The 25,226-nt window shown below is 59.2% G+C and overlaps 2 protein-coding genes across 5 annotated transcripts in view; both read left to right on the top strand.

Moving 5' to 3' along the window:
* The window catches only part of NTN5 (netrin 5), a 35,821-nt gene extending 20,811 nt beyond the window's left edge, over positions 1-15,010 (top strand). Inside the window, exons 2-7 of one of the 3 annotated variants that reach the window (XM_075122521.1) lie at positions 3,376-4,343; positions 4,702-4,890; positions 4,995-5,144; positions 6,527-6,580; positions 7,848-7,928; positions 13,363-15,010. In XM_075122521.1, the coding sequence (XP_074978622.1) occupies positions 3,407-4,343; positions 4,702-4,890; positions 4,995-5,144; positions 6,527-6,580; positions 7,848-7,928; positions 13,363-13,382 (1,431 nt within the window). In that variant the 5' untranslated portion in view covers positions 3,376-3,406 and the 3' untranslated portion in view covers positions 13,383-15,010. Of the gene's footprint in view, positions 1-3,375; positions 4,344-4,701; positions 4,891-4,994; positions 5,145-6,526; positions 6,581-7,847; positions 7,929-10,568; positions 11,317-13,362 lie in introns of those variants that run through there. The other 2 variants (XM_075122520.1, XM_048832587.2) reach the window with 2 other exon arrangements.
* Positions 15,011-16,378: 1,368 nt separating this feature from the next.
* Positions 16,379-23,935, top strand: LOC125627973 (sulfotransferase 2B1). 2 transcript variants are annotated; one of them, XM_048832636.2, is made up of 7 exons: positions 16,382-16,534; positions 17,816-17,972; positions 20,198-20,406; positions 20,585-20,711; positions 20,975-21,069; positions 21,861-22,041; positions 22,149-23,935. In XM_048832636.2, exons 2-7 carry the CDS (start codon positions 17,828-17,830, stop codon positions 22,262-22,264), a joined length of 873 nt encoding a protein of 290 aa, XP_048688593.2. In that variant the 5' UTR covers positions 16,382-16,534; positions 17,816-17,827; the 3' UTR covers positions 22,265-23,935. The 2 variants fall into 2 exon arrangements, with proteins under 2 accessions (XP_074978606.1, XP_048688593.2); XM_075122505.1 differs by lacking the exon at positions 17,816-17,972 and having other exon boundaries at positions 16,379-16,534.
* Positions 23,936-25,226: the final 1,291 nt, after the last annotated feature.

Genomic DNA, 25,226 nt, shown 5'->3' with positions numbered 1-25,226 from the left:
CCCCCTGCCCTCCCATGCTCCTGCGCCATGTCCCATTATTATTGTAGGTCCTACCCAATGACAGTATCCACTCCCTGGCAACCCAGGTGCTCCCGGACCTGGCCTGGCTGAGGCCTCTGATCCAGGGCCAGTAACCCCCAACCCAGAGGGGCTGGGTCTGGTGCTTGGGGTGGGATGGGCCCCGGGAGAGCGAAGACAGGGACCTCCCAGCCCTGCAGGAATGTTAACAATTAGAGCTGGCCTCAGCAATTAGCAATCAGGGAAATCAGAGCTGGGCACAGACTTATGGCTCCCAGCACGTCTGCCCCACCTGGGGGGCTTCTCAATAGCTCCCACTGCCCTCCCAGTGCAAAGGGAGAGAACCCAGGCATCCTGACTCCCCACCCCCACATCCTCGCTCTAACCATTGGCCCCCATTCCCACACTCCCCCGGGGTGATAAATAGCTGGAAGAAGCAGTGGGATGGGCCCGAGTGTAAAATCCCAGCTGCCATGAATCAAACAGAAGAGCCTGCCAGACATGAGAGGGGCTGTGCTGGGGGGCGTGGGGAGCTGGGACCAGCGCTGGAGGATGCTGGCAGCCGCAAGATCTTGAGATAGAGAGAGGATCGGGCAGGAGGATGTGCAGGGCACTGCTGCGGGGAAGCTCACAGCACTGGAGTCCCTGGCTGGGGCAGTGCTGTGGGGAAGCTCGCAGCTCAGAGAAGAGCGCTCTCGGTTGGGAGTGGTTCCTGGCAGTTTGTATATTTTCTTGCCCTGGAGGGGCGGGAGCTGAGTTGGGGGGTGGGGGGCCCAGATGGGGGCGAAGGTGTTTACTTAACATGGCGCGCAGGAACGCAGCGAAAATCAAGAATTTGCGACGACCTAATCCCAGACTTAGCACCCCTGAGTCATCGATCAGTGTCCAAGAGACACAGGGAGGCAGAGACAGGTGTCTGGCCGGGCTAATGCAGAATAAGAGAATTTCCTTCTGGTCACAATCAGGCACCCGTCGTGCCGAGACCTGCCCAGACACAGAGGCACTGAGATTGGGGCCCCGTCGCACCGGGCGCTGCCCAGACACAGAGGCACTGAGATTGGGGCCCCGTCGCACCGGGCGCTGCCCAGACACAGAGTCACTGAGATCGGGGCCCCGTCGTGCCGGGCACAGATACAGAGTCACTGAGATCGAGGCCCCTTCGCACCGGGCGCAGACCCAGAGTTGCGAGATCGGAGCCCCGTCGCACCGGGCGCTGCCCAGACACAGAGTCACTGAGATCGGGGCCCCGTCGTGCCGGGTGCTGCCCAGACACAGAGTTGCCGAGATCGGGGCCCCGTTGGGCTGGGTGCTGCCCAGACAAAGAGTCACGAAGATCAGGGCCCCGTCAGAGTTTTACACGTGGACACAGAGGATCCAAGTGGGAAACAGAACCCAGGGGTCCTCACTATTTTATCCCTGCAAAATTGTGGCTGCATCAGAACCAGTTCTCTGTGTGGAGTGAAAGGCCCCGTGCCCCATTCCCCACCCCTGAGCCAGCTGGTGCCCTGCCCTGGGGCCAGATCGCAGCCGGCACCCCCTAGAGGGGAAAGGCCCTGTGTCCCATCCCTGGTCTCCTGAGCCAGCTGTTCCCACTGGGGATCATTTGGGGCTCTCCGTGCGGTGGCTGGCTGGGTGGGTGTCCTTTACCCCTCCTATCTCAACCCAGAGACCTCCTTAATCCTGGATTGACTCCAGCTGCCAGCGGACCCTCTCTCAGATCCACCCCTTCCCCATCGGCACCCCCAGGGAAGAGGGAAGGGGGCTTGGGTGGGTTGGAGGGGGAGCGGGAATCAGGACAGAAACAAGCCGATGAGCCCTTAATAACCGTGAGAGTCTGGATTTAAAGGGCCTCTTCTCACAGCAGTCACGCACCCGGATTAGCGCCGAGCTGGGGCTGCCGGGGTGGGGCCCTGTTAACCTTTTCCAGGCTGGCCGCAGCCAGGACTGGGGCAGGTTGGAGCAAGCCTGGGGCATGCAGATGCCTAGATCCTAGGGGGACCAGTGGCCAGTCAGTTCCACTCGGTCCCTTACCCCTCCGGGACGCCTGGAGATTGGCGTGAGATCAAAGCGACCTCCTGGGCCAGGGGCCGAAAACGGGTGTGTCCCAGAGTGGCAGAGGCTGGTTCAGGTGAGACAGCCCCAAATTCCGGCTTCCCCAGGCGGGCGAAAGGACCAGTCAGGGGAGGAACAGCTGAGATGGGTGCGCAGGATTATCCCTGCTGAGGGGGGAAGGGGGATGTATCCCAGCTCAAGGGGGGCGTAAAGAGGTCAGGGATCAGCTGGGCTCCATGTGGGACAGAGACGGGCTACGATCTGTTCCCGGCAAGGGAGATCTAGGGTGGATATTAAGAGGGGGCTCACAGGGGCCGGAGCAGGGCACCGGCATTGGGCATGGGGCCCTATTATGATTGTAGGACCAGGTTGGACAAACCCTCGTTGGGGAGGGCTCAGTCACCACGGGTCTGGTTGAGCGCAGGTGGGGATGGACTGGCCGCGCTCCCCAGACCCCTGCCGGCCTGCCGCTGCAGTGAGCCCAGCTGTGTGACCCTTTCCCCCCCAACCCACAGAATTCCTAGCCAAGCTGAGCTGGGGGAGAAATTCATTCCTGCCCTGCTCACCCCAAATCTGCTGATCATTTAGACCCTGCATGTAACACCCCAAGCAGGAAGCTACAAAGATAATTCTCTGAGCACCAGTCCAAGGCCAGCTCTGGGAGAGGAGTGGGGGCTAATGGTTAGAACTGGGGGGCTGGGAGCCGGGACTCCTGGGTTTTATCCCTGGCTCTGGGAGGGGAGTGGAGTCTAGTGGTTATGGGGAGGGGCTGGGAGTCAGGACTCCTGGGTTCTATGGGAGGCCGCATGGTGGTGTATGTAACACACTGGCTACGTATGTTCTGTAGCCCTTTTGTGTCTGGTTTAGCTCGAGGGTAACAGCCTACTACAGCTGACTGGAGCTGGCAAATGGAGCTACTCCACTAGGTCATTGAGCATAAGCTCTGGCTTTGGTGTCCCAGAAGCAGCAGTCTGCCCTGGGTGGGGAAGGTGTTAGTTGGAGCAAGTGGGTCAGAGACGGTCCCCTGGGCCCCACCTGCTTCAGGGCAGAACACGTGGGGCACGACAGCGAAGGAGATCCAGCCTGCTGAGCGGTTAGCCTGTGGAACTCACCGCCACTGGATATGGCTGCGGCAGAGTCCTGCTGTGTGACAGCTGTTTCTGTGATCCACCACAGCTATCCCTAGAGTGGGGAAGGAATGAGAAGGCACCTGCCTTCTGGCAAGCGGGTGGGCCTGGGGCTGGCTCCTGCAGGCCGTCTTCTGCCCACCCTGCCCCTCACCCTCTCCTGTCTTTGTCTCTCCAGGTGATGCCGTCCCGGCACTGACCACCTGGCCATGCCTGGCGTCTGGCGGGGCCTGGGAGTGCTGCTCTCGCTCCAGCTGGCCCTGCTGGGCCTGACCTCCGACCCCTGCTACGATGCCGCCCGGCGGCCCCGCTACTGCCTCCCAGAGCCGGCCGACCTGGCCGCCGGGCGCCCCGTCCAGGCCTCCGCCACCTGCGGCCGCCCCCCACAGCGCCTGTGCGTCTTCCGCCACCCGGGCGATGCCTCGTCCCGCCGGTGCCGCCTCTGCGACGGGGCCGACCCTGCCGCCGCCCACCCCGCCGCCCACCTGACCGACGCGGGCGGCGAGGCCACCTGCTGGCAGTCGGGGCCAGTGGCCAACGCCAGCCTGACCCTGGCCCTGGGGGGCCGCTTCGAGCTGCTCTACGTGGCCCTCCGCTTCTGCTCCCCCCGCCCCCACTCCCTGGCCCTCTACAAATCCACAGACCATGGCCACTCCTGGACCCCTTTCCAGTTCTTCTCCGCCCGCTGCCCCCAGGCCTACGGGCTGCCCCCGGCCTCCGCCGTCAGCAAGGCCTTGGAACATGAGGCCATCTGCACCGCCGCCCAGACGGACCCCACGCCGCTGGTGGGGGGGCTGGTAGCCTTCATGCCCCTAGCCGGCCGCCCCTGGGCCCGGGCCTTCGAGTACAGCCCAGTGCTCCAGGACTGGGTGACGGCCACTGACCTGCGGGTGGCCTTGGATCGCAGGCACCGGGGGCTGGGGCTGCGGGGCCGGGAAGCCTCCTACGGGGTGTCGGAGCTGCAGGTCGGGGGCCGGTGCCGGTGCAACGGGCACGCTGCCCGGTGCGGGGCCACTGGGCCCAGCGGCGCCCCCCAGTGCCATTGCCGCCACAACACGGCCGGCCCTGAGTGCGAGACTTGCAGGGCCTTCTACTGCGACCGGCCCTGGCAGCGGGCCACGCCCAGCGAGGCTCACGAGTGCGTGGGTGAGTGACGGGGGGGGCGCGGCTGCCAAGGGCTGGGCACTTGGGCAGCTCAAGGGTCCTTCTCAGCACAGAGACCCCTAGCGGGGATGGCGGGTAGCACAGGCCGGGGCAGGGTCCCTCTGAGCCCAGAGACCCCACAGGCTGGGAGAGCCGGCAGGAGGCTGTGGCTCAGGACTGAGGGGCCCTGACAGAGCTTGCGGGGCGCCCAGGGCTGGGAGAGCAGTGTCGGAGGAGGCTGCGGGTCGGGACTGAGGGGCACCGAGCAAAGGATGGGCGGGGTTGGCTGGTGGTTGAGGCGCCCCCTGCTGGGTGTCCCTGGAATGACGACTCCCCCACCTCTGCCCCACTGTCTCCACAGCCTGCGAATGCAACCGCCACGCGCACCGGTGCCGCTTCAACATGGAGCTGTACAAGCTTTCGGGGCGCAAGAGCGGGGGCGTCTGCCTGAACTGCCGGCACCACACGGCTGGGCGGCACTGTCACTACTGCCAGCCGGGTTTCAAACGTGACCTGGGCCGGCCCATCACCAGCCGCAGGGCCTGCAAGGGTGAGCCACCCAGGGCACTGCTGTGGGGAAGCTTGCAGCATGTCCCCACCCCTTGTGAGGCCTGCTGCTGGGACAGATATTAACCCTGCCTGTCTCCTTCCCAGCCTGCCAGTGCCACCCCATCGGAGCAGTCGGCACCATGTGCAACCAGACCACAGGGCAGTGCCAGTGCAAGATGGGTGTCACCGGGCTCACCTGCAACCGCTGCGCCCAGGGTTTTCAGCAGAGCCGCACTGCCCACACCCCCTGCCTCCGTAAGTCGGTCCCTCAGGTTTACTGGCTGAGTATAATCCCACAGACAGAGCTCATGTAGGCTGCTCAATACGGTAACCAGGAAGGGCCCATATATTCTGCTCAATACGGTAACCAGGAAGGGCCCATATATTCTGCTCAATACGGTAACCAGGCTGGGCCCATATATTCTGCTCAACACGGTAACCAGTCAGTCCCTTTATACTCTCTTCAGTACAGAGTGACCAGACTGTCCTAATATTAGGGGCTTTGTCTCATATAGGCAACTGAAACACACACAGACACAAAGAAAGTGCCTCTGTTTGTCACACTTGCTATCTGGCCACCCTAGTTAGGTGCAGTAAACAAATTGGGACTTGTATTCTGTTCACTAAAGTAACCAGGAGGGGCTGCATATTCATTCAATATGGTAATTAGTCAGCGCCCGTATATTCTGTTCAATATGGTAACTAGGCAAGGCTTGGCCACCAGGTAGGTCCTGTATATTGTGTGCTGGATGGTAAGCAGTCTGGGCCCATATATTCCGTTCAGTTTGGTAATTGGGTTGGGCCCATATATACTGCTCAGTACGGTAGCCAGGCTGGGCCTGTGTATTCTATTGAATGTGGTAACGCAGAGCCTTTATTTTCTATTCAATACCGTAAGGAGGTGGAGTCCCTATATTCTGATCAATAAGGTAACCATTTGTAACATAGAAGCCCCGCCCACCAATTAATCCACGCATCAGATCCTGCTCAGGAAGCCCCGCCTCCTGGGAGTTTTGCAGGGCGGGGGCGGGAGAGAGATGCTAATTCAGGAAGTGAGGTCATATCTCTGGATCTGAGCTCTGGTTCAGGGCACTTCAGGAAGTCCTGCCTGTGTGGGAGGAGCTCAGTCAAGAAATGACCTCAGAGCTCTCCAGGGGTGTGGCGTGTGGTGTTATGCACTCCAGGAAGGCCCACCCCAAACTGAGCCTGGGCGGCGGGCATTGTTAATTCTGGAAGTGGCACCATGGATCTGGCACTGTGGCCTGGCGTTTGGCACTTTGGGAAGTCTAGCGCTCCAGGATGTCCCACCTCCGATGGTGGAAGGGGGAGAGAGAGAGAGAGAGAGAGAGTGTGTCATTCAGGAAGTGACATCATAACTCTAGAAGTGAGTCATCCATCCAGGAAGTGCAGATACTAATTCAGGAAGTGATATCATAGCTCATGACTTCAATCTGTCCTGGCAAACAGTCAAGAAACACACCTGGAACACGCTTAGTGGCAGCCTCTCTTGCATGTTCCATGAGCGAACCTTGCTCTCTACACGCATGAGACAGGGAGGGGGTGGCAGGATCATGCTTATTAAATCCACACATCTCTCTCTTTCTCCCTCTCTTCTTCCCTCCATCCTTCTCTCCCAGGCATTCAAGAAGTGATGACCACCACGGCTGCCTACCCCTTGGAGTGGAACACAGGTGCCTGGGGCAGGATGAGAGGGATCAAAGGTTGGGCATCGTAATCCCCACTCCCATTTCCCAGCCTCAGGATGGAGCAGTCACCCCCACCAGTGTCATTCCACCCAGTGCAAGGCTCTGTAGGGAGGATGACTGCCTACTACTGCTGCCAGCTAGGGAAAGCCGCACCTTTAGCGTGACTAACAGAGAGCCATGGCTTTGGGGGGAGGGTTCAAATCTTGCTGGTAAGACACGGTGGAGGCTGTGCTGCAATGCAGTGTGGGTCGCAGAGCCGGCGGGTTCATGGCATGAACCAACCCAATGTGCCTGCTCTGGTGGAGGGGAAGTTGGGAGGGTGCCGAGGAAGGGGGGCACCTAGCAGATGGGGATGGAAGCGGGGCAGGCAGGAGAGGTCAGAAGAAGGAAATGGGGGGAAGAGGACAATGGGAAGAGGAGGGGAATATTAGGAGGGGGCATATGGCTGATCACATTTGTTGGGATACCTATAAAGAAGACCCTCCCCCAATGGAGTTTCAAGGTTCCAGGGGCTGTAGGCGGGAAGTGATGTTATAGCTAGTGCGCCATGATGTACAGCACGCCAGGAAGTGGGAAATGTAATTCATAGACCTGGAACTGTGACACAGTGTAGGACAATCCAGGCAGTCCCGCCTCCAAAGTGGGGGAAATGCTTATTGAGGAAGTGACATCGTAGCCCTGGAGCTGTGCTGTAGGGTAAGACATTCCAGGGAATCCTTCTCAAAGGTGGATGGTGAACACAAATTCAGGAAGTGACATCATAAGCCCAGAATTATGTCCTCTACCTTGCATTCCAGGAAGTCCTGCCTCCAAGGAGGGAGGCATGCTAGTTCAGGAAGTGACATCATAGCTCCAGAAGTGTGCAGTACAAGGAAGTGCTGCCTCTGGGGAGGAGGGGGAAACGTTATTTCGGGAAGTGACATCATGCCTCTGGAGCTGTGTTATAGGTCCTGCCTCCAGGGGGGAGGGACACATGTAAATTCAGGAAGTGATGTGATAGCCTAACAACTGTACCATGGAATTTTGGCACTGCAGGAAATCCCACCTCCAAGGAAGCAGGAATGATAATTCAGGAAGTGACTTCATAACTCTGGAGCTGGAGGTCCTGCCTCCAGGACTGGAGTCGCAGTTGTGGGAATCAAAGGCATGATTTGGGACAGATCCCGGTTCATGAGAAGCAGGAAGGAGTGGGGAGCCAGGGTCAGGCTAACCCCACTGTACCCATGTCCCCCCATCTGTGCTTTCCCCTCAGGCACTGAATGCCAGACTCACTGCAACCCCTCCCACGGCCGCATCCACATGAACCTGCGAAAATACTGCAAGAAGGATTACGGTAACATTGACCTGACATCATTATCATCTATCTATCTAGCCATCTCCATACACTCCCTCTATCTATTCATCTATCTACCGCAGCCACCTATCTGTCTCTCTCTCTGTCTCTCTCTCCCCATACATGTCCATCCTGAAGCTGGGAAATTTTATATTATTAGTAGAAAGAAAGAAAGAAAGAAAGAAAGAAAGAAAGAAAGAAAGAAAGAAAGAAAGAAAGAAGTGCTATGGGGATAGATAGCTAGATAGATGTGTACGGAGAAGGATGAATATGATTTATTCCCAAGCAATGCTCTGTTCGGGATCTGGTCCATGCTCACCGCCCTCACTGTAGCAATTGGCCCGCATGAAATTCTCCCGCACTGCGGGGTTGACCCTGAGCCGGAGGCCGGGGCTCAAGGCACAAAGGGCATTAGGAGTCTACGTGGTTTTTCTCCCAGGGATTAGGAGGGGATTATCAGGATGGACCGCCCACTGCCCCTGGCCCCAGCTCCTGTGAGCAGCTAAAGGGCGACGCACACTCTGCACAAAGGACAGTGAGAGACCAGCCTGCCCCACTCTCTGCTTCCACCCCCAACCTGTGTGTCCACCCCCCCACAACCATCTCTGTGTCCGTTCCCCTTCCTCCACCACCCTTCCTCGCTGGCTGTCTCAGTATGATTCCCTGAGTGCCAGAGCCAAATTATCATTCCCTGAGTGCCAGAGCCAAAATACCTGGGCGAGTCCGGGCGGCCAAGTCCCTGGGCATGATCAGGCACCATTCCTGGGAGAGTGGGGCTTTCTCTGGGGTGGTTACAATTTCTGGGCATGGCAGGGTCTGATTGCTGTCCCTGGGTAGGAGCTGGGGCCACTTGCGGGTTTTATGGCATATATCACTGGGTATTAATCAGCATCAGTTGGTATCTGTGGACATCACTGGGTGTTACTGGGTATCAATAGATATCACCGGCTAGCACTGCATATTGTTTGGGTATCAATGAGTATTGTTGGGTATCACTGGTTATCATGGTTTGTTGGGTTTCAATGGGTATCGATGGATATCACTGGGTATTGTTGGTTTCAGTGAGTATTGCTGGATATCACTGGGTATTGTTGGGGTTCAATGGGTATTGTCGGGTATCACGGGATATCACTGGGTATTCTTGGTTTTAGTGCGTATTGCTGGATATCACGGGATATCACTGGGTATTGTTGGGGTTCAGTATGTATTGCTGGGTATCACTGGATATTGCTGAGTATTGTTGGTGTTCAATGGCTATTGTAGGGTATCACTGGATATTGGGGTTCAATGGCTATTATTGGGTATCACTCGGTATTGTTGTTTTCAGTGGATATTGCTAGTTATCACTGGATACAGTTGGGTTTCAGTGGGTATTGCTGGCAGAGTTGGATATTGGTGGGTATCACTGGACATTGGTAGGCACTCTTTGGTATCACTAGGCCTCTTCAGTATCGGTGGGCATTGCTGGGCACTGCTCGATATTGGTGAGCATTGGGCATGATAGGCAGTATTGGTGGGTAAGTTTCACTGGGTACTGAAGTGCACTTCAGTTCATCGATGAGTAACGTTGGGTATTGGTGAGTATCGTTGGTTGTTGGTAGACACTGTTGGCCACCATTTGGGGTCACTGAGTTTTGATGGGTATCACTAAGTATTGGTGGGCATCAGTGAGTATTGATGGGCATTGGCATTATTTGGTAATGTTGGATGTTGATAAGTATCATTGGATATGGGTGAGTGTTGGTATCATTTGGGAACGTTTGACATCAATGAATAATGTTGCATATTGGGTCTCATTGGATATTGGTGGGCACTGTTGGGCATCACTGGGTATCGGTGGATATTGGTATCAGCATCATTGCCTAATGTTGGGTAACACTGAGTACTGTAGGATATTGGTATCATTGTCTATGGTTGAGTATCATTGCGCATCTTTAGGTATTGTAGGGTATTAGTATCCTTGTCTATTGTTGAATATCATTGGGTATTGTTGGGTATTGATATCATTATCTACTGTTCAGTATCATTGGGTATTCTTGAGTACTGGTATGGTCTAATGCTGAGTATCACTGATTATGGTTGGGTGTTGGTATCATTGGCTAATGGTGAATATTGCTGAGTATCGTTGAGTATTATTGGGAATTGGTATCAATGGCTGAGTATTGTTGAATAACATTGAGTATTGCTGGGTGTTGGTATCATTGGCTAATGTCGATTATCATTGAGTATCCATGGGGAAAGGTGAGGTTTCGTATCACTGGATAATGTTGAGTATTACTGTGTATTGTTGGGTATTGCGATCTATGGCTAATGTCAATTATCATTGAGTATCGTTGCATAATGGTGAGGTTTGCTATCATTGGCTAATGTTGAGTATCATTACATGTTGTTGGGTATTGCTATAACTGACTAATGTTGAGCATCGTTGAGTATCATTGGGTATTGTTGTGTATTGTTATCATCTTCTAATGGGTATTGTTGAATATCAGTGGGGATTGGTATCACTGGCTAACACTGAGCATCGTTGTATATCATTGGCTGATGAGCATTACTGGCTATCGTTGGGGACTAGCATCACTGGCTAATGTTGGGGATTGGGGAGTATCCTGCCCCTTCCTGACCTCTGACCTCCTCCTGCAGTGCTGCATGCCCAGCTGCTGGCCATGGTGGAGTCGGGCGAGTGGTGGCAATTCACGACCTCGGTGCTGGCAGTCTATCGGCAGCGCCAGGTGCCCATCCGCCGGGGTGAGCAACCGCTCTGGGTGCCCCGGCAGGACCTGGCCTGCGGCTGCCTGCGCCTCCAAATTGGCAAGGCCTACCTGGTGATCGGGAACGACGCAGAGTCGCCCGACCCGGCGCGCCTGGTGCTGGACAGGAACAGCCTGGCGCTGCCCTGGCGCGATGTCTGGGCCCACAAGCTCCGTCGCTTCCAGCAGCAGAACCGGCGGGGCAACTGCCGGAGCCCCTGAAACCCAAGGAGGTGGGATGGAAATGCCAGGGACACTAAGGCCAGGGGAGGGGGTGCGCCAGGCACCCCAAGACCCGGGGCAGGATCTGTAACGCCTGGCGCCGCTCCTCCAGGGGCTGAGATCCCCCATTGGCCCCTGAAACTGGGCCCAATCCCCTCCTCAATCCCCTGGATTCCCCCATATTGAGACCCTACCCCCCCTATGCAGGGCCCAATCCTACCTCCCCTCATCCAGCCCTGAGGGAGGGCCCGTCCCCACCCAGCTTCCCACTCCCCCCTCACCCCACATTTTTGCAATCAGGTTGGGGGGGGACAGAGGAAAGACCAAAGATGACCTTTGACCCCTGACCTATGGCCTGCTCTGCTCTTGCACTTGTAAAAAAGATAAATGGAATAAAATGAGAAATTATTTTACTCTCAGGAGAGTCTGTTTATTGGGAGGGGAGTGGGGTCCTGGTTAAAGTATGCGGGGGGAAGGGAATGGTGGCTAGGGCCTCTCCCCTCTAGGGGGCGCCGGCTCCAATCCAGCCCCCGGACCAGGACTGGCTGGCTCAGGGGGCAGGGAATGGGGCGCGGGGCCTTTGATGTGCTGGTTCCCAGCTGCCCTTGTCAGCACTGGGAGGGTGTAGGGGGGGAACACACGTCCTGCTTGAACCCAGCCTTGTTGCCATTGACCGGAACCAATTGTTGGGCGCGGGCGTGAAATCGGCATCTGTGCCAGAGGGTCCTGTTACTGCGGGGGGGGGGGGAGGGGCTGTGCATATCCACCCCCCACCCCCTGCCACTTCACACCTTCCTGCCCATTCACTCTGCCTGCCAGCCCTGCTCAGCCTCTGACTCTGTGGGGCCCTGCCCCGTGTCCAATTCCCCAGCCCCCTCTCCCCAGAGCCCTGAGCACCCTGGCTCCAGAGGGACCCCCAGGACCCAAAACCCCCACGCCCCCAATCTGAACACCAGAGTTGGACACTCACAGCCCCATCTGGCCAGCTGGCTGGGACTGTCTGACCCACTGGGTCTGGTGCAAACACCCACCTCCAACCCCTCTACCTGTCTGTCCCTCCATCTCCCTCACCCCTGTCTCTCCATCCATCCCCCCACACCTCCCATCTACCCATCCCTCCATCCCCCTCACCCTGTCTATCCATCCACCCCCCCACAACCTCCATCTATCCATCCCCCTCACACATCCATCCTGCCATCCACCCCAACTATATCTATCCCCATCCACCCCATCTATCTATCTATCTATCTATCTATCGATCTATCCCCATACAGCCTCTCTCTCTCTATCTTCCCATATATACTGCTCTATCTTTATCCATGCGATTGGCGGTGGGGTACCAGGGTAGATGGGCCCCAGGGGCTGATCCTGGGGTAGGGGCACTAGGATACCATGGTCGGTGGACCCGGGGCATGATCCGGGGGGCAGGCAGGAGGCGGGATACTGGGGTAGATGGGCCTGGGGCAGGGCCGGACTGCCGCCCCTGGAATTGTGCCACCCCTGGATGTACATGCTTCCTTTGCTGGTGCCTAGAGCCGGAGCTGGCCGGGGGGGGCTGAAACAGGGGGAGGCAGGAGGCAGGATACTGGGGTAGATGGGCCCCAGGGGGCTGATCCAGGGGACAGGCAGGGGGTGGGATACCAGTGTAGATGGGCCCCAGGGGCTAATCCAGAGGCAGGGAGGTAGGAAGGACGTTGGGTTAGTCACCCCCAGCCCCAGCTAATCCCCCCCAACCCCTTACAGCGCTGGGAGGGGGAGGGGTGCGGGCAGCTGCTGGGGGCTTAGGCAGGTGGGGAGGGGGGCAGGGCTCTGACCCCAGATGGGGGAGGCAGGAATCGGGGAGGGGGGCTGAGTGGGATGCTCTGTGGGTAGCTGGGGGGCACCATGGGGCTGGGGAAGGGGTGCCCCTGGTGAAGCCTGGCACAAACCCTCTGTATGGGGCACAGCGCCCCCAAGGGGCCTCAGAGGCAGCCCGCCCCCCTCCACCCCATTGCCAGGCACAGCCTGCCCCCACCCCTTCCATTTCTGGAGCCGCTTCTCCCCCTGGTGGCCATTCCCCGCACAGCAGCCGCAGGCTCCGGCGCTGGGTTATTTGCTAGTGACAGGCCGCGACTCTGCAGGCGATACGGGGTTAATCCAGGGGAGGGGAGTTGGGCCTGGTTCCACAGAAAGGGAAACTGAGGCACCGACGCTGATGAACCAAATGGCTGGAGCATGACAGAGGCCAGTAAGGACTCCTGGGTTCTCTCCCCAGCTCTGGGAGGGGAGTGGGGTCCAGTGGTTAGGGCGGGGGGGTGGTGGCTGAGAGCCAGGACTCCTGGGTTCTCTCCCCAATTTGGGGAGGTGAGTGGGGATCAGGGGACTGGACTGGAACTGGTGCCCCTCACTGCCAACCTGCAGCCCCCTGCTAGCTCAGCTCGGGGTCTGTGCCCCAGCCCCTTAACCTTTGGGTGGTGTCTTTCCAGGGCATCTGTGTTGTCCCTGACCCACGGCCCCGCCCCGCCCCCTCCCTCCATGTGGGAACCTACCTGCCAGCCACTGGTACAAGGGGTGTGAACCTGGCCGGGACCACAAGGAAAGTCCAAAGCAGACTGAGGCGTTACAAAGGGATCCCACAACACTGGGCGACTGGGCCACAAAATGGCAGATGAAATGCAATGCTGAGAAATGCAAAGCAATGCCCATTGGGAAAACATAATCCCGACTATTCATACAGAATTAGCTGGTACCCCGAGAGAGAGAGATCTTGGCGTCATTGTGGAGAGTTCTCTGAAAACATTCACTCAATGTGCAGCGGCCGTCAAAGAAGCAAACAGAATGTTGGGACTCATTAGGAAAGGGATGGATAATAAGACAGAAAATATCCTAATGCCACTACATAAATCCATGGTGCACCCACATCTTGAATACTGCGTCCAGATCTGGTCACCCCAGCTCCCAAAAGATACAGTGGAATTGGAAAAGCTGCAGAGAAGGGCAACAAAAATGATCAGGGGGCTGGAACAGCTGCTGTACAAGGAGAGATTAATAAAACTGGGACTTTTCAGCTTGGAAAATAGACGACCAAGAGGGGATACAATGGAGGTCTAATAAATCCTGACTGGTGTGGAGGAACATGAGAACTAGTAGTCACTCAATGAAATTACTAGGCAGCAGGTTTAAAACAAACAGAAGGAAGTATTTCTTCACCCAACGCCCCATCAATCTGTGGAACTCCTTGCCAGGAGATGTTGTAAGGCAAAAAGTATAACAGGGGTCCAAAAAGAACGAGATAAGTTCCTGGAGGACAGGTCCATCAATGGCTCCTAGCCAAGCTGGTCAGGGATGCAACCCCATGCTCTGGGTGTCCCTAAGCCTCTGACTGCCAGGAGCTGGGACTGGATGACAGTGGATGGATCACTCGTTAATTGCCCTGTTCTGTTCATTCCCTCTGAAGCCCCTGGCCCCAGCCACTGTCAGACGACAGGACACTGGGCTAGATGGACCATTGGTGTGACCCAGTGCGGCCATTCTGTACATTCAAGTCATTGCTCACTATGAGGCAGGAGGGGGACAGGCCAAGGGGCTGGGTGTGTGGATCCCCCCTCTACCCCACAGTGCAGCCCCAGAACCCTTTGGCCGAGAGTAGACCCCAGGGCTGGGCAGTGCCCTCTATAGAGGGGATTCTGCATGAAGGCTGCCCCGGCCTGCAGCACCCGACGTCCCCACTGACAAGGGTGTGCAGAGCCAGGGTGCGTGGGGCCATTCAAACCCCGCTAGCTCACACAAGAACAGCACCGAGCATCTGCCAATGTTCCTTCCAGCCCCTCCATGTGCCCCTGCTGGGCTCGTCCACACCCGACGCAGGGGCTGCTCCCATCCACCTCCCCAAGGGCAGGGATAATTCCCGTTGGCTGAGTGCTGGCTATACGGGCACTGAGGTTTGCTTAACCGTGCCGCTCGGGGCTGGACTTTTCCCACCCCGAGCGAGGTAATTTTCTAGTGTAGCCCCAGGCAAATCCCCTGCTTGGAAGGATTTCATTTTTATTGGGAAAGGTGGTTTCCCTGCACGCCTCTGAGCCCAGGGAGGAAGATTTCCCTGGATAATAATCGACACCTGCTCAAGAAGCTGTTAGGGGCTGATTTATGGCTATTTCCCTAGGGCGGGGCGGGGGGGGGGGGTTTGACCTGCTGACAATTTGTGTTTTAACTTAGCTGTTGGAGAGAGACCTTGGAGTCATTGGCCACACCTTGAATACTGGGTGGAGGTGTGGTCCCCCCCATCTCGAAAAAGATACATTGGAATTGGAAAAGGTTCCGAAAAGGGCAACAAAAATTATTAGGGGTCTGGAACAGCTTCTGTATGAGGAGAGATTAATAAAATGGGGGCTTTTCAACTTGGAAAAGAGACGACTAAAGTGGGATACAATAGATGGCTATAAAATCATGACTGATGTGGAGAAAATAGATAGATAGATAGATAGATAGATAGATAGATAGATAGATAGATAGAGTATCTGGGGATGGATAGATGGATATTTAAAAGAACTTCCCATACTCCTATGCAGGCTTGGAAGGTTTGAGTTTTTATGGGTCAATGTCAATAAACGTCAATTTCACACGGACACAGGGAAAATTATTTCCATTGATATAAAACCATGACTGGTGCGGAGAAAGTAAATCGGGAAGTGTTGTTTACTCCTTTTCATAATACAAGAACTAGGGGTCACCCAATGAAATGAATAGGCAGCAGGTTTAAACCAAACAAAAGGAAGTATTTCTTCACCCAACGCACAGTCAACCTGGGGAACTCCTTGCCAGAGGATGTTGTGAAGGCCAAGACTATAACAGGGTTCAAAAAAGAACTTGATAAATCCATGGGGGATAGGTCCATCAATGGCTATTAGCCAGGACGGGCAGGGATGGTGTCCCGAGCCTCTGTTTGCTGGGAGGACGACAGGGGATGGATCACTCGCTGATTCCCTGGTCTGTCCATTCCCGCTGGGGCACCTGGCACTGGCCACTGTTGGCAGACAGGACACTGGGCGAGATGGACATTTGGTCCGACCCAGTCTGGCCATTCTTATGTTCTTAACCTCCTGCATCTCCCCATCTGCTGTCCTCTCATAATTATCATCTGAACCCCCCCCCCCCCATTCTGCACATCTCTCAATATTTCAGTGGATAAAAATAGAGAAAAATGCTTAACCCGGGTCATGTTGTGCCCTTCTGGACCTTTCCCTCAACACACCTCTCTTCCCGGGCCTGGAGCCCCTGAGCTGGCCCCTCTCCAGAGGGGGCCGGGGACAGGCCCCAAATCAACCCAGCTGCGCCCTGGGGGGGTCTGGGGCAGGAAGCCAGGCGCTGCTGGCGCCCAGGGGCCTCGAAAGGGCCGGCTGGCCACTGCGCGGGCTCCCGGCGGGAGGCACCAGCTGTTCCCACCGGACCCCCGAGTGGGGCAGCCCCCCCGCGGGACCCCCCCGCCACGTCACTGCGCAGCGCGGGGCCCGGCTCCGGCTGGGGCTGCCCTGGGGGAGGGGGATCCCCCCAGCAGTGACCCGGATTCACACACAGCACCAATGTGCGGGGCTGGAAGGTGGGGCGGGGCCGTGGGAACCCGGGACACAGACAGAGCCCTGGAGAGACCCCGGCCGCAGGGTAAGGGGGTGGGGTGCAGCCCTCCAGCCCTGCCGGTGCCCCTCACTCCGACCCGCAGCCCCCCCCAGCGCCCCCCACTCCCGACCCGCAGCCCCCCCAGCGCCCCTCACTCCGACCCGCAGCACCCCGCCAGCCCCCCCAGCGCCCCTCACTCCGACCCGCAGCCCCCCCCAGCGCCCCCCACTCCCGACCCGCAGCCCCCCGCCACCCCCCAGCGCCCCTCACTCCGACCCGCAGCCCCCCGCCAGCCCCCGCAGCGCCCCTCACTCCGACCCGCAGCCCCCCGCCAGCCCTCCCCAGCGCCCCTCACTCCGACCCGCAGCACCCCGCCAGCCCCCCCCAGCGCCCCTCACTCCGACCCGCAGCCCCCCGCCAGCCCTCCCCAGCGCCCCTCACTCCGACCCGCAGCCCCCCCAGCGCCCCTCACTCCGACCCGCAGCCCCCCCCAGCGCCCCCCACTCCCGACCCGCAGCCCCCCGCCACCCCCCAGCGCCCCTCACTCCGACCCGCAGCCCCCCGCCAGCCCCCGCAGCGCCCCTCACTCCCGACCCGCAGCCCCCCGCCAGCCCTCCCCAGCGCCCCTCACTCCGACCCGCAGCCCCCCGCCAGCCCTCCCCAGCGCCCCTCACTCCGACCCGCAGCACCCCCAGCGCCCCTCACTCCGACCCGCAGCACCCCGCCAGCCCCCCCCAGCGCCCCTCACTCCGACCCGCAGCACCCCCAGCGCCCCTCACTCCGACCCGCAGCACCCCGCCAGCCCCCCCAGCGCCCCTCACTCCGACCCGCAGCCCCCCCCAGCGCCCCTCACTCCCGACCCGCAGCCCCCCGCCAGCCCTCCCCAGCGCCCCTCACTCCGACCCGCAGCCCCCCCAGCGCCCCTCACGCCCGACCCGCAGCCCCCTGCCAGCCCAGCCCCCCACCTCCAGCCCTGCCGGTGCCCCTCACTCCCGACCCGCAGCCCCCTGCCAGCCCCCCCCCCCAGCGCCCCTCACGCCAGACCCGCAGCCCCCTGCTAGCCCAGCCCTGCCGATGCCCCTCTCTTCTCCCTAACTTCAACTCTACAACTCCAGACTGTCCAGCCCCTCCCCCCTCCTGCACTGCCCCAGTGGGTCCCTAGAGGGCGTTCCCCGCCCGGGGTGGCGGTTGGGAATTGGGGGGCTGGAGGGGGAGGGGCTCAGAGGTGGGGATGGCGACACAGCAGGGGGATTAATGGGGAGGGGGGGACCCAATAACACAGGGCTGGTGCTGCCCATTGCTGAAGGTCCCCCTGTGTCCCCGCAGCCCCCCAGCTCCATGGCCGCCCCCGGCCCGCACTCGGTGCTGTACAAGGGGATGATGCTCCCGGCCCTGGTGCACAGCACAGAGAGCCTGAGGTACGCTCAGCTCGGCTTCCAGGTGCGAGACAGAGACATCTTCAGTGTCACATACCCCAAATCAGGTGAGAGACTCCCCAGTACCTACTGCTGTACCCCCGCCCCTACACCTCCCCCACACCAGGTGAGAGACCCCCCATGCCCCTCTCCACCCCATATCCTCCTTACCTGCCCTGCACCCCCGAGCCCCACAGGCCCAATACCTCCCCTGTACCCCTTTATATCCCCTGACAGTCCCTGAGCCCCACCCCAGTGCGCCCCTACCCTAAATCACATGAGAGGCCTCCAGAGCCCCCCTCTGCCTGCCATACCTCCCCTGCACCCCCACACCTACCCACAAAATTATGTTAGATCCCCCTAGACCCCCTGAATACCCTCACCCCCCACTGCACCCTCACACCTAACCCAAAGCAGATGAGACCCCCCCCCAATTCCTGGGATCCTCCTATTCCTCCCCATCCCCTGGTGCCCCCCCCACATTTTCCCCCCATCTTTCCCCCCACATGCCTCCATGTACTGCCGTCCCATCCCTAGCTCAGGCTACTAATCCCCCTCCTGAGTCTGCAGGACCGCCCCCTCCACCCCCAGCCCCAGCCCCTGGGATCCCCCATAGCCTCCCCCAGGATCCCCACTGCACCCCCTGAACCCCAACATCTGCATCTCCCTAAACTCCACTTGCCTCCTCTGAACCCTGGGACAGCCTTTGAGCGCCCGGCCATCCCCCATAGCCCCTGGGTCTCCCCACCTCCTCCACACCCTAACTCCCCCTCCTTTTCCCCTCTCTATGATGAGATTACTGGTTCTGTGGATGAAGGGAAAGCAGTGGATGTATTGTTTCTTGACTTTAGCAAAGCTTTTGGCACGGTCTCCCACAGTATTCTTGTCAGCAAGTTAAGGAAGTATGGGCTGGAAGAATGCACTACAAGGTGGGTAGAAAGCTGGCTAGATTGTCGGGCTCAACGGGTAGTGATCAATGGCTCCATGTCTAGTTGGCAGCCGGTATCAAGTGGAGTGCCCCAAGGGTCGGTCCTGGGGCCGGTTTTGTTCAATATCTTCATAAATGATCTGGAGGATGGTGTGGATTGCACTCTCAGCAAATTTGCGGATGATACTAAACTGGGAGGAGTGGTAGATACGCTGGAGGGGAGGGATAGGATACAGAAGGACCTAGACAAATTGGAGGATTGCGCCAAAAGAAATCTGATGAGGTTCAATAAGGATAAGTGCAGGGTCCTGCACTTAGGACGGAAGAACCCAATGCACAGCTACAGACTAGGGACCGAATGGCTAGGCAGCAGTTCTGCGGAAAAGGACCTAGGGGTGACAGTGGACGAGAAGCTGGATATGAGTCAGCAGTGTGCCCTTGTTGCCAAGAAGGCCAATGGCATTTTGGGATGTATAAGTAGGGGCATAGCCAGCAGATCGAGGGACGTGATCGTTCCCCTCTATTCGACATTGGTGAGGCCTCATCTGGAGTACTGTGTCCAGTTTTGGGCCCCACACTTCAAGAAGGATGTGGATAAATTGGAGAGAGTCCAGCGAAGGGCAACAAAAATGATTAGGGGACTGGAACACATGAGTTATGAGGAGAGGCTGAGGGAGCTGGGATTGTTTAGCCTGCAGAAGAGAAGAATGAGGGGGGATTTGATAGCTGCTTTCAACTACCTGAAAGGGGGTTCCAAAGAGGATGGCTCTAGACTGTTCTCAATGGTATCAGATGACAGAACGAGGAGTAATGGTCTCAAGTTGCAGTGGGGGAGGTTTAGATTGGATATTAGGAAAAACTTTTTCACTAAGAGGGTGGTGAAACACTGGAATGCGTTACCTAGGGAGGTGGTAGAATCTCCTTCCTTAGAGGTTTTTAAAGTCAGGCTTGACAAAGCCCTGGCTGGGATGATTTAACTGGGAATTGGTCCTGCTTTGAGCAGGGGGTTGGACTAGATGACCTTCTGGGGTCCCTTCCAACCCTGATATTCTATGATTCTATGATTCTCCCCTCCCCCCCTCTGACCCCCAGGATCCTAGCTTCCTACCCTATCCCCCAGGGTGTCCCTCCTTCATACCCCATTCCTCTGACACTCCGGAAGCCACCCTGAACTCCAGGATCCCCCTGCACCCTGACATCCCCCTGACCCCTGTGAACTCTCCTCCACCTCCCTCCCGCAGCCCCATCTTCTCCCCACATTCCCCCCATGCTTCCCCCCCACACCTGGCTCTAACCACCCCCTGGGGCCCGCTCCCCCGATATCTACCCAGCCCCCCAGCTCCATCATTCTCCCCCCACCCCCAGGCACCACCTGGATGCAAGAGCTGCTGACCCTCATCCACAGCGACGGAGACCCCCAGCTGGCGCAGTCGGTGCCCTCCTGGGAGCGGGTGCCCTGGGTTGAGCAGACCACGGCAGCTGGGTTCCTGGAGAACCGGCCCTGTCCGCGGCTCATCTCATCCCACCTGCCCTGCGGCCTCTTTCCGACCTCCCTCCACGGCTCCAACGCCAAGGTGAGGGGCTGCGGGTCGGGAGTGTGGGGCACCGGCAGGGCTGGGGGGAGCCTGGGGCTAGCAAGGGGCTGAGGGTCGGGAGTGAGGGACACCGGCAGGGCTGGGGGGAGCCTGGGGCTAGCAGGGGGCTGCGGGTCGGGAGTGAGGGGCACCGTCTCAGTCCCTGTCCCTGTCCCAGGTGATCTATACTGTGAGGAACCCCAAGGACGTCTGTGTCTCTCTCTATTATTACTCTAAAATGGCCTCGTTCCTGGAGTTCCCGGAAGATTTTGGGGAATTTGTGGAGCTCTTCAGCGCAGGCAAAGGTACCAGGCAGCGCGGTGCAGTGGTTGGGGGGGGCTGAGAGCCAAGACTCCTGGGTTCTCTCCCTGGCTCCGGGAGAGGAGTGGGGCTAGTGGTTAGAGCAGGGGGGGCAGAGGGGGTGGGAGCCAGGACTCCGGGCTGGGGAGCTGCGTGTGGCCCAGCTTTTATACCAAAAGGATCTTCAAGCCCAGCCTCTGGGTCCCTCTGTTCGTTTGATGCATGAGTTGGCATTTTACCTCCCTCCCTAATCCCGCCTTGCTTCCAGTACTGTTTGGCTCCTGGTTCCAGCACGTCAAGGGCTGGCTGGGCCTTAGGGACCGGCTCAACTTCCTCCTCCTGACCTATGAGGAAATGCATCAGGTGAGAGACTAGCACCAGACAGAGAAAGGGAAAGACCCCGACCCCACATCCTGGGTCACACCCCTGGGCCCATCTACCCCAGTATCCTGCCCCCTCCCTGCTCCCTGAGTCAGAGCCCAGCTGGGCCCGTCTACCCCGGTATCCCACCCCCTCCCTGCCCCCAGATCAGCCCCCCGGGCCCATCCACCCCAGTGTCCTGCCCCCTCCCTGCCCCCAGATCAGCCCCCCGGGCCCATCCACCCTGGTATCCCACCCCCTCCCTGCCCCCAGATCAGCCCCCCGGGCCCATCCACCCCAGTGTCCTGCCCCCTCCCTGCCCCCAAATCAGCCCCCCGGGCCCATCCACCCTGGTATCCCACCCCCTCCCTGCCCCCAGATCAGCCCCCCGGGCCCATCCACCCTGGTATCCCACCCCCTCCCTGCCCCCAGATCAGCCCCCCAGGCCCATCCACCCCAGTGTCCTGCCCCCTCCCTGCTCCCAGTTCAGCCCCCCGGGTCCATCCACCCCAGTGTCCTGCCCCCTCCCTGCCCCCAGATCAGCCCCCTGGGCCCATCCACCCTGGTATCCCACCCCCCCTGCCCCCAGATCAGCCCCCCGGGCCCATCCACCCCAGTGTCCTGCCCCCTCCCTGCCCCCAGATCAGCCCCCCGGGCCCATCCACCCTGGTATCCCACCCCCTCCCTGCCCCCAGATCAGCCCCCCGGGCCCATCTACCCCAGTGTCCTGCCCCCTCCCTGCCCCCAGATCAGCCCCCCGGGCCCATCCACCCCAGTGTCCCGCCCTGTGACAGGACCTGCGGGGCAGCGTGGAGCGGATCTGCCAGTTCCTGGGCAAGCCGCTGGAGGCGCGGGCGCTGGACGGGGTGGTGGAGAACGCCTCCTTCCAGGCCATGAAGCAGAACAGGATGTGTAACTACAGCCTGGTGCCGGAGAACATCATGGACCAACGGATCAGCCCCTTCCTGAGGAAAGGTGGGCGAGGGGCTGGGCGGGGGCTCCCAGCTACCCCGGCCTGGCCTCTCCCAGCAGGGGCCCTTGGGGAAGACTCCCTGAACCCCTCCATTCTCTGCTTCCCACAGGGGTCCCGGGCGACTGGAAGGGACATTTCACGGTGGCGCAGAGCCAGGCATTTGACCGGCTCTACCAGGAGCAAATGCAGGACGTGGGCATCCGATTCCCATGGGACGAGGCCTGAGGGGTCACTGCCCCCCCTCCTACAGACAGCTACAGTCTGTAGGGACCCCTAGATCCGTGTGTGTGGGCACTTGAAGAGTGCACCTCCCACCCCCACCCTGCTCTAACCACTGGACCCCATCCCCTCTCCCAGAGCCAGGGATAGAACCCAGGAGTCCTGGATTCTGTTCCTGGCCTCTGTCACTCTACAGCCATTTGGGCTTATCAGCGTCCGTGCCTCAGTTTCCCTCTTTGTGGGACGGGGCTGAACCCCCCTCCCCTGGATTAACCCCATATGGCCTGCAGAGCCATGGCGTGTCACTAACAAACAACCCCAGCACCAGAGGGTGCGGCCACCGTGCAGGGAACCGGCCACCAGGGGGAGAAGCGGCTCCAGAAATGGAGGGGGTGGGACAAGCGTTCTCTGATACTGAGCCCTGCTTAGGGGACTGGAGTGTGTGTGTGGGGGGGGCTGCCTCTGAGGCCCCTTGTGGGTACTGTGCCCCATACAGAGGGTTTGTGCCAGGACTTGCCAGCAGCTCCCCTCCCCCAGCCCCATGGCACCCCCCCAGGTACCCACAGAGCATCCCACTCAGCCCCCTCCCCCCGATTCCTGCCTCCCCCATCTGGGATCAGAGCCCTGCCCCCCTCCCGAACTGCCTGAGCCCCCAGCACCTGCCCACAGCCCTCCCCCTCCCAGCGCTGTAAGGGGTTGGGGGGGTTAGCTGGGGCTTGGGGTGACTAACCCAACGTCCTTCCATCTCTGGCAGGGGCTGCAGCCTGGAGTCTCCTTCCCCCATCCCTGCCCCTGGATCAGCCCCCAGGGCCCATTTACCCAGTATCCCACCTCCTGCCTACCCTGCGGATCAGCCACCCAGGCCCATCTACCCCGGTATCCCACCTCCTGCCCTCCCCCCAGAACAGGCCCCGGGGCCCATCTACCCCGGCATCCCGTCCCTTCCTGCCTGCCTCCCGGATCAGCCCCCGGGGCCCATCTACCCCAGTATCCCACCCCCTCCCTGTCCCCCAGCTCAGCCCCCACAGCCCATCTACCCCGATACCCCACTGTGACCCTTTCATGGTTCTCCGGGGGTTCAGGGTGAATCAGCAGCACCAGGCCACCTTGTCTGTCCTCACCGGGGGAAACGGCCAAACCTTCTGGCTGGTGGCTATGCGAGTGCCCCACTCTGGGCCCCACCAGCCTGTCCCAGCCTGGGGCATTGGGGTTTGCCTATGCTGGCCCTTAGGGTCCTGGAGCGGGTCCTTGGGGCAGAGCTAATTTGAGGCTAAATCTACGGAGATAGTTACCCGCCCTGCAACCGCCCCGAGGTCTGCTCTGTCCCTGGGGCACCACCCCCTCCAGCCTGTCTGTGCCCAGCCCCTCAACTGCTGGGGACCCGCTTCGCGCTCAGATCGGCTGTCTCCATGGGAGCTCCTCCGCCCCCCTTAACCGCTGTCCCCTCAGTCCAGCCCTCTGCTAAGCACCTGGCCCGGGGTCATGTCTGCAGCAAAACCTAGAGTCAAACAGGAGCAAGTTTAAGGCTTGGAAACACATACAAGAAGAATATCAACCATGGGGTAGGGTCCGCGCTTATTCCTAGTTAAACTGGCTAGAACCCATAGTTATTACCAGTTAATAACCAGTCGGGAACCTGTAGTAATTACCAGTTAATAAACTGGCTAGAGTCATAAACACAGTCTAGAGCCTGAATTTATTCCCAGTTTCCTTTCCTGGTCCTTTCTCCCCCGTTGGTCCGCCCATCCAGCGCTTGTCCCATGGGAAAGCCAGGATCCACTTCTCACGAGAGGCTTACGCTGGCAGGGTGTTTTCTCCATAAGAGAGCCCAACTTGGGGCCCACACCACCACCACCACCCCCACATGGTTCCCCCCCTTTTCTCTCTGGTTGCACAGAGGTGTTTTGTTAATTCACTTTGCCCCAATGGGTCCCCCATGCAAAGCCTTTCTCTCAGGCATCTTGTCTAGGGCGTCCGCACGTGGCTGGGCCGGACCCCAGCTGTCCTCTCTTCTGGGTGAGTTAGCACCCAGAGCCACCGGCCCAGGGCCCCATTCCCCCTCCCAGAGCCTGGAGAGAACCCAGGAGTCCTGGCTCCCAGCGCCCCCCATCACAAGACCCCACTCCCCTGCCAGAGTCAAGAAAGAACCCAGGAGTCCTGGCTGGAGGGTGGGGGGTCCCCAAATGTGTCCAGTGTCTGAATCCCAGCACCAACTCCCCTCTGTCTCCGGCAGGGAGCAGCCCAAGAGGGTTCTGTTGCATTGGGGGAGGGTCTTTTCATAACCCTCCCCCTCATTTTCCTCCTTCTCTTACAGTGGCTGGCACCTAGGGCCCCCCGGACACCAGTCAGCAGTCCCACAGCTCCAGCCTCCCCACGGACCAAGCTCCAGGACCCCCACCCATGGGGGGCCGGGGCTGGGGGCATTCCCCCCTCATTCAGGGGAATCCCTCTTCACAAGAAAGTTGCAGCATTCCACATTTCCCATGGATGGATCACTTGGGGTGGGAGTGGAGATAGTTTGGGGTATGCCCTGCAGGCCCCCTCAATCTCTCCTCTGAGGGGCTGTACCCCAAGATTCCTGCAGCCCTGCACAGACAGCCCCTCTCTCCAGATTGCTGCACCCCAAGATTGGGGAGAGAGATCCATACCCCAAGAATTCCATCTAGATGGATTTGGGGGACCCCTTAGCTGTCTGCTCCGCACGTCCCAAATCCTCCCCTACCTCCTGGAAGAGGGAGTCCCCTTAGTTGGTCCCAGACCAAAGGATGGGACCCCAAATTTCATTTGGGGATTAGACACAGGGCCTCTACCCCAAGATCTGTAAATGGGGAGGATGCTGGGAACCCCTAAACTGTACCCAGAGGCCAGTTCATGCCGTTACAGGGTGCCCTGTGCTGTGGATGTAGTGGGGGGGGGGCTTGGGGTGACAGCAGCCCTACCTCAGTCCAGGATCTGGGCTCCCCCAAAC

Source organism: Caretta caretta, chromosome 23, assembly GCF_965140235.1.
Source record: "Caretta caretta isolate rCarCar2 chromosome 23, rCarCar1.hap1, whole genome shotgun sequence".
Lineage (NCBI taxonomy): Eukaryota > Metazoa > Chordata > Testudines > Cheloniidae > Caretta > Caretta caretta.
The sequence above is the reverse complement of the archived record's forward strand: the minus strand, read 5'-3'. Positions and strand labels throughout refer to the sequence as shown.

Bases quoted from the DNA above. Each gene is read 5' to 3' on its own strand.
- LOC125627973 (XM_048832636.2), top strand. From the start codon at position 17,828: ATGGCCGCCCCCGGCCCGCACTCGGTGCTGTACAAGGGGATGATGCTC. The intron at 20,407-20,584 runs GTGAGGGGCTGC...TCCCTGTCCCAG, and splicing joins TCCACGGCTCCAACGCCAAG to GTGATCTATACTGTGAGGAA. The intron at 22,042-22,148 runs GTGGGCGAGGGG...TGCTTCCCACAG, and splicing joins CAGCCCCTTCCTGAGGAAAG to GGGTCCCGGGCGACTGGAAG.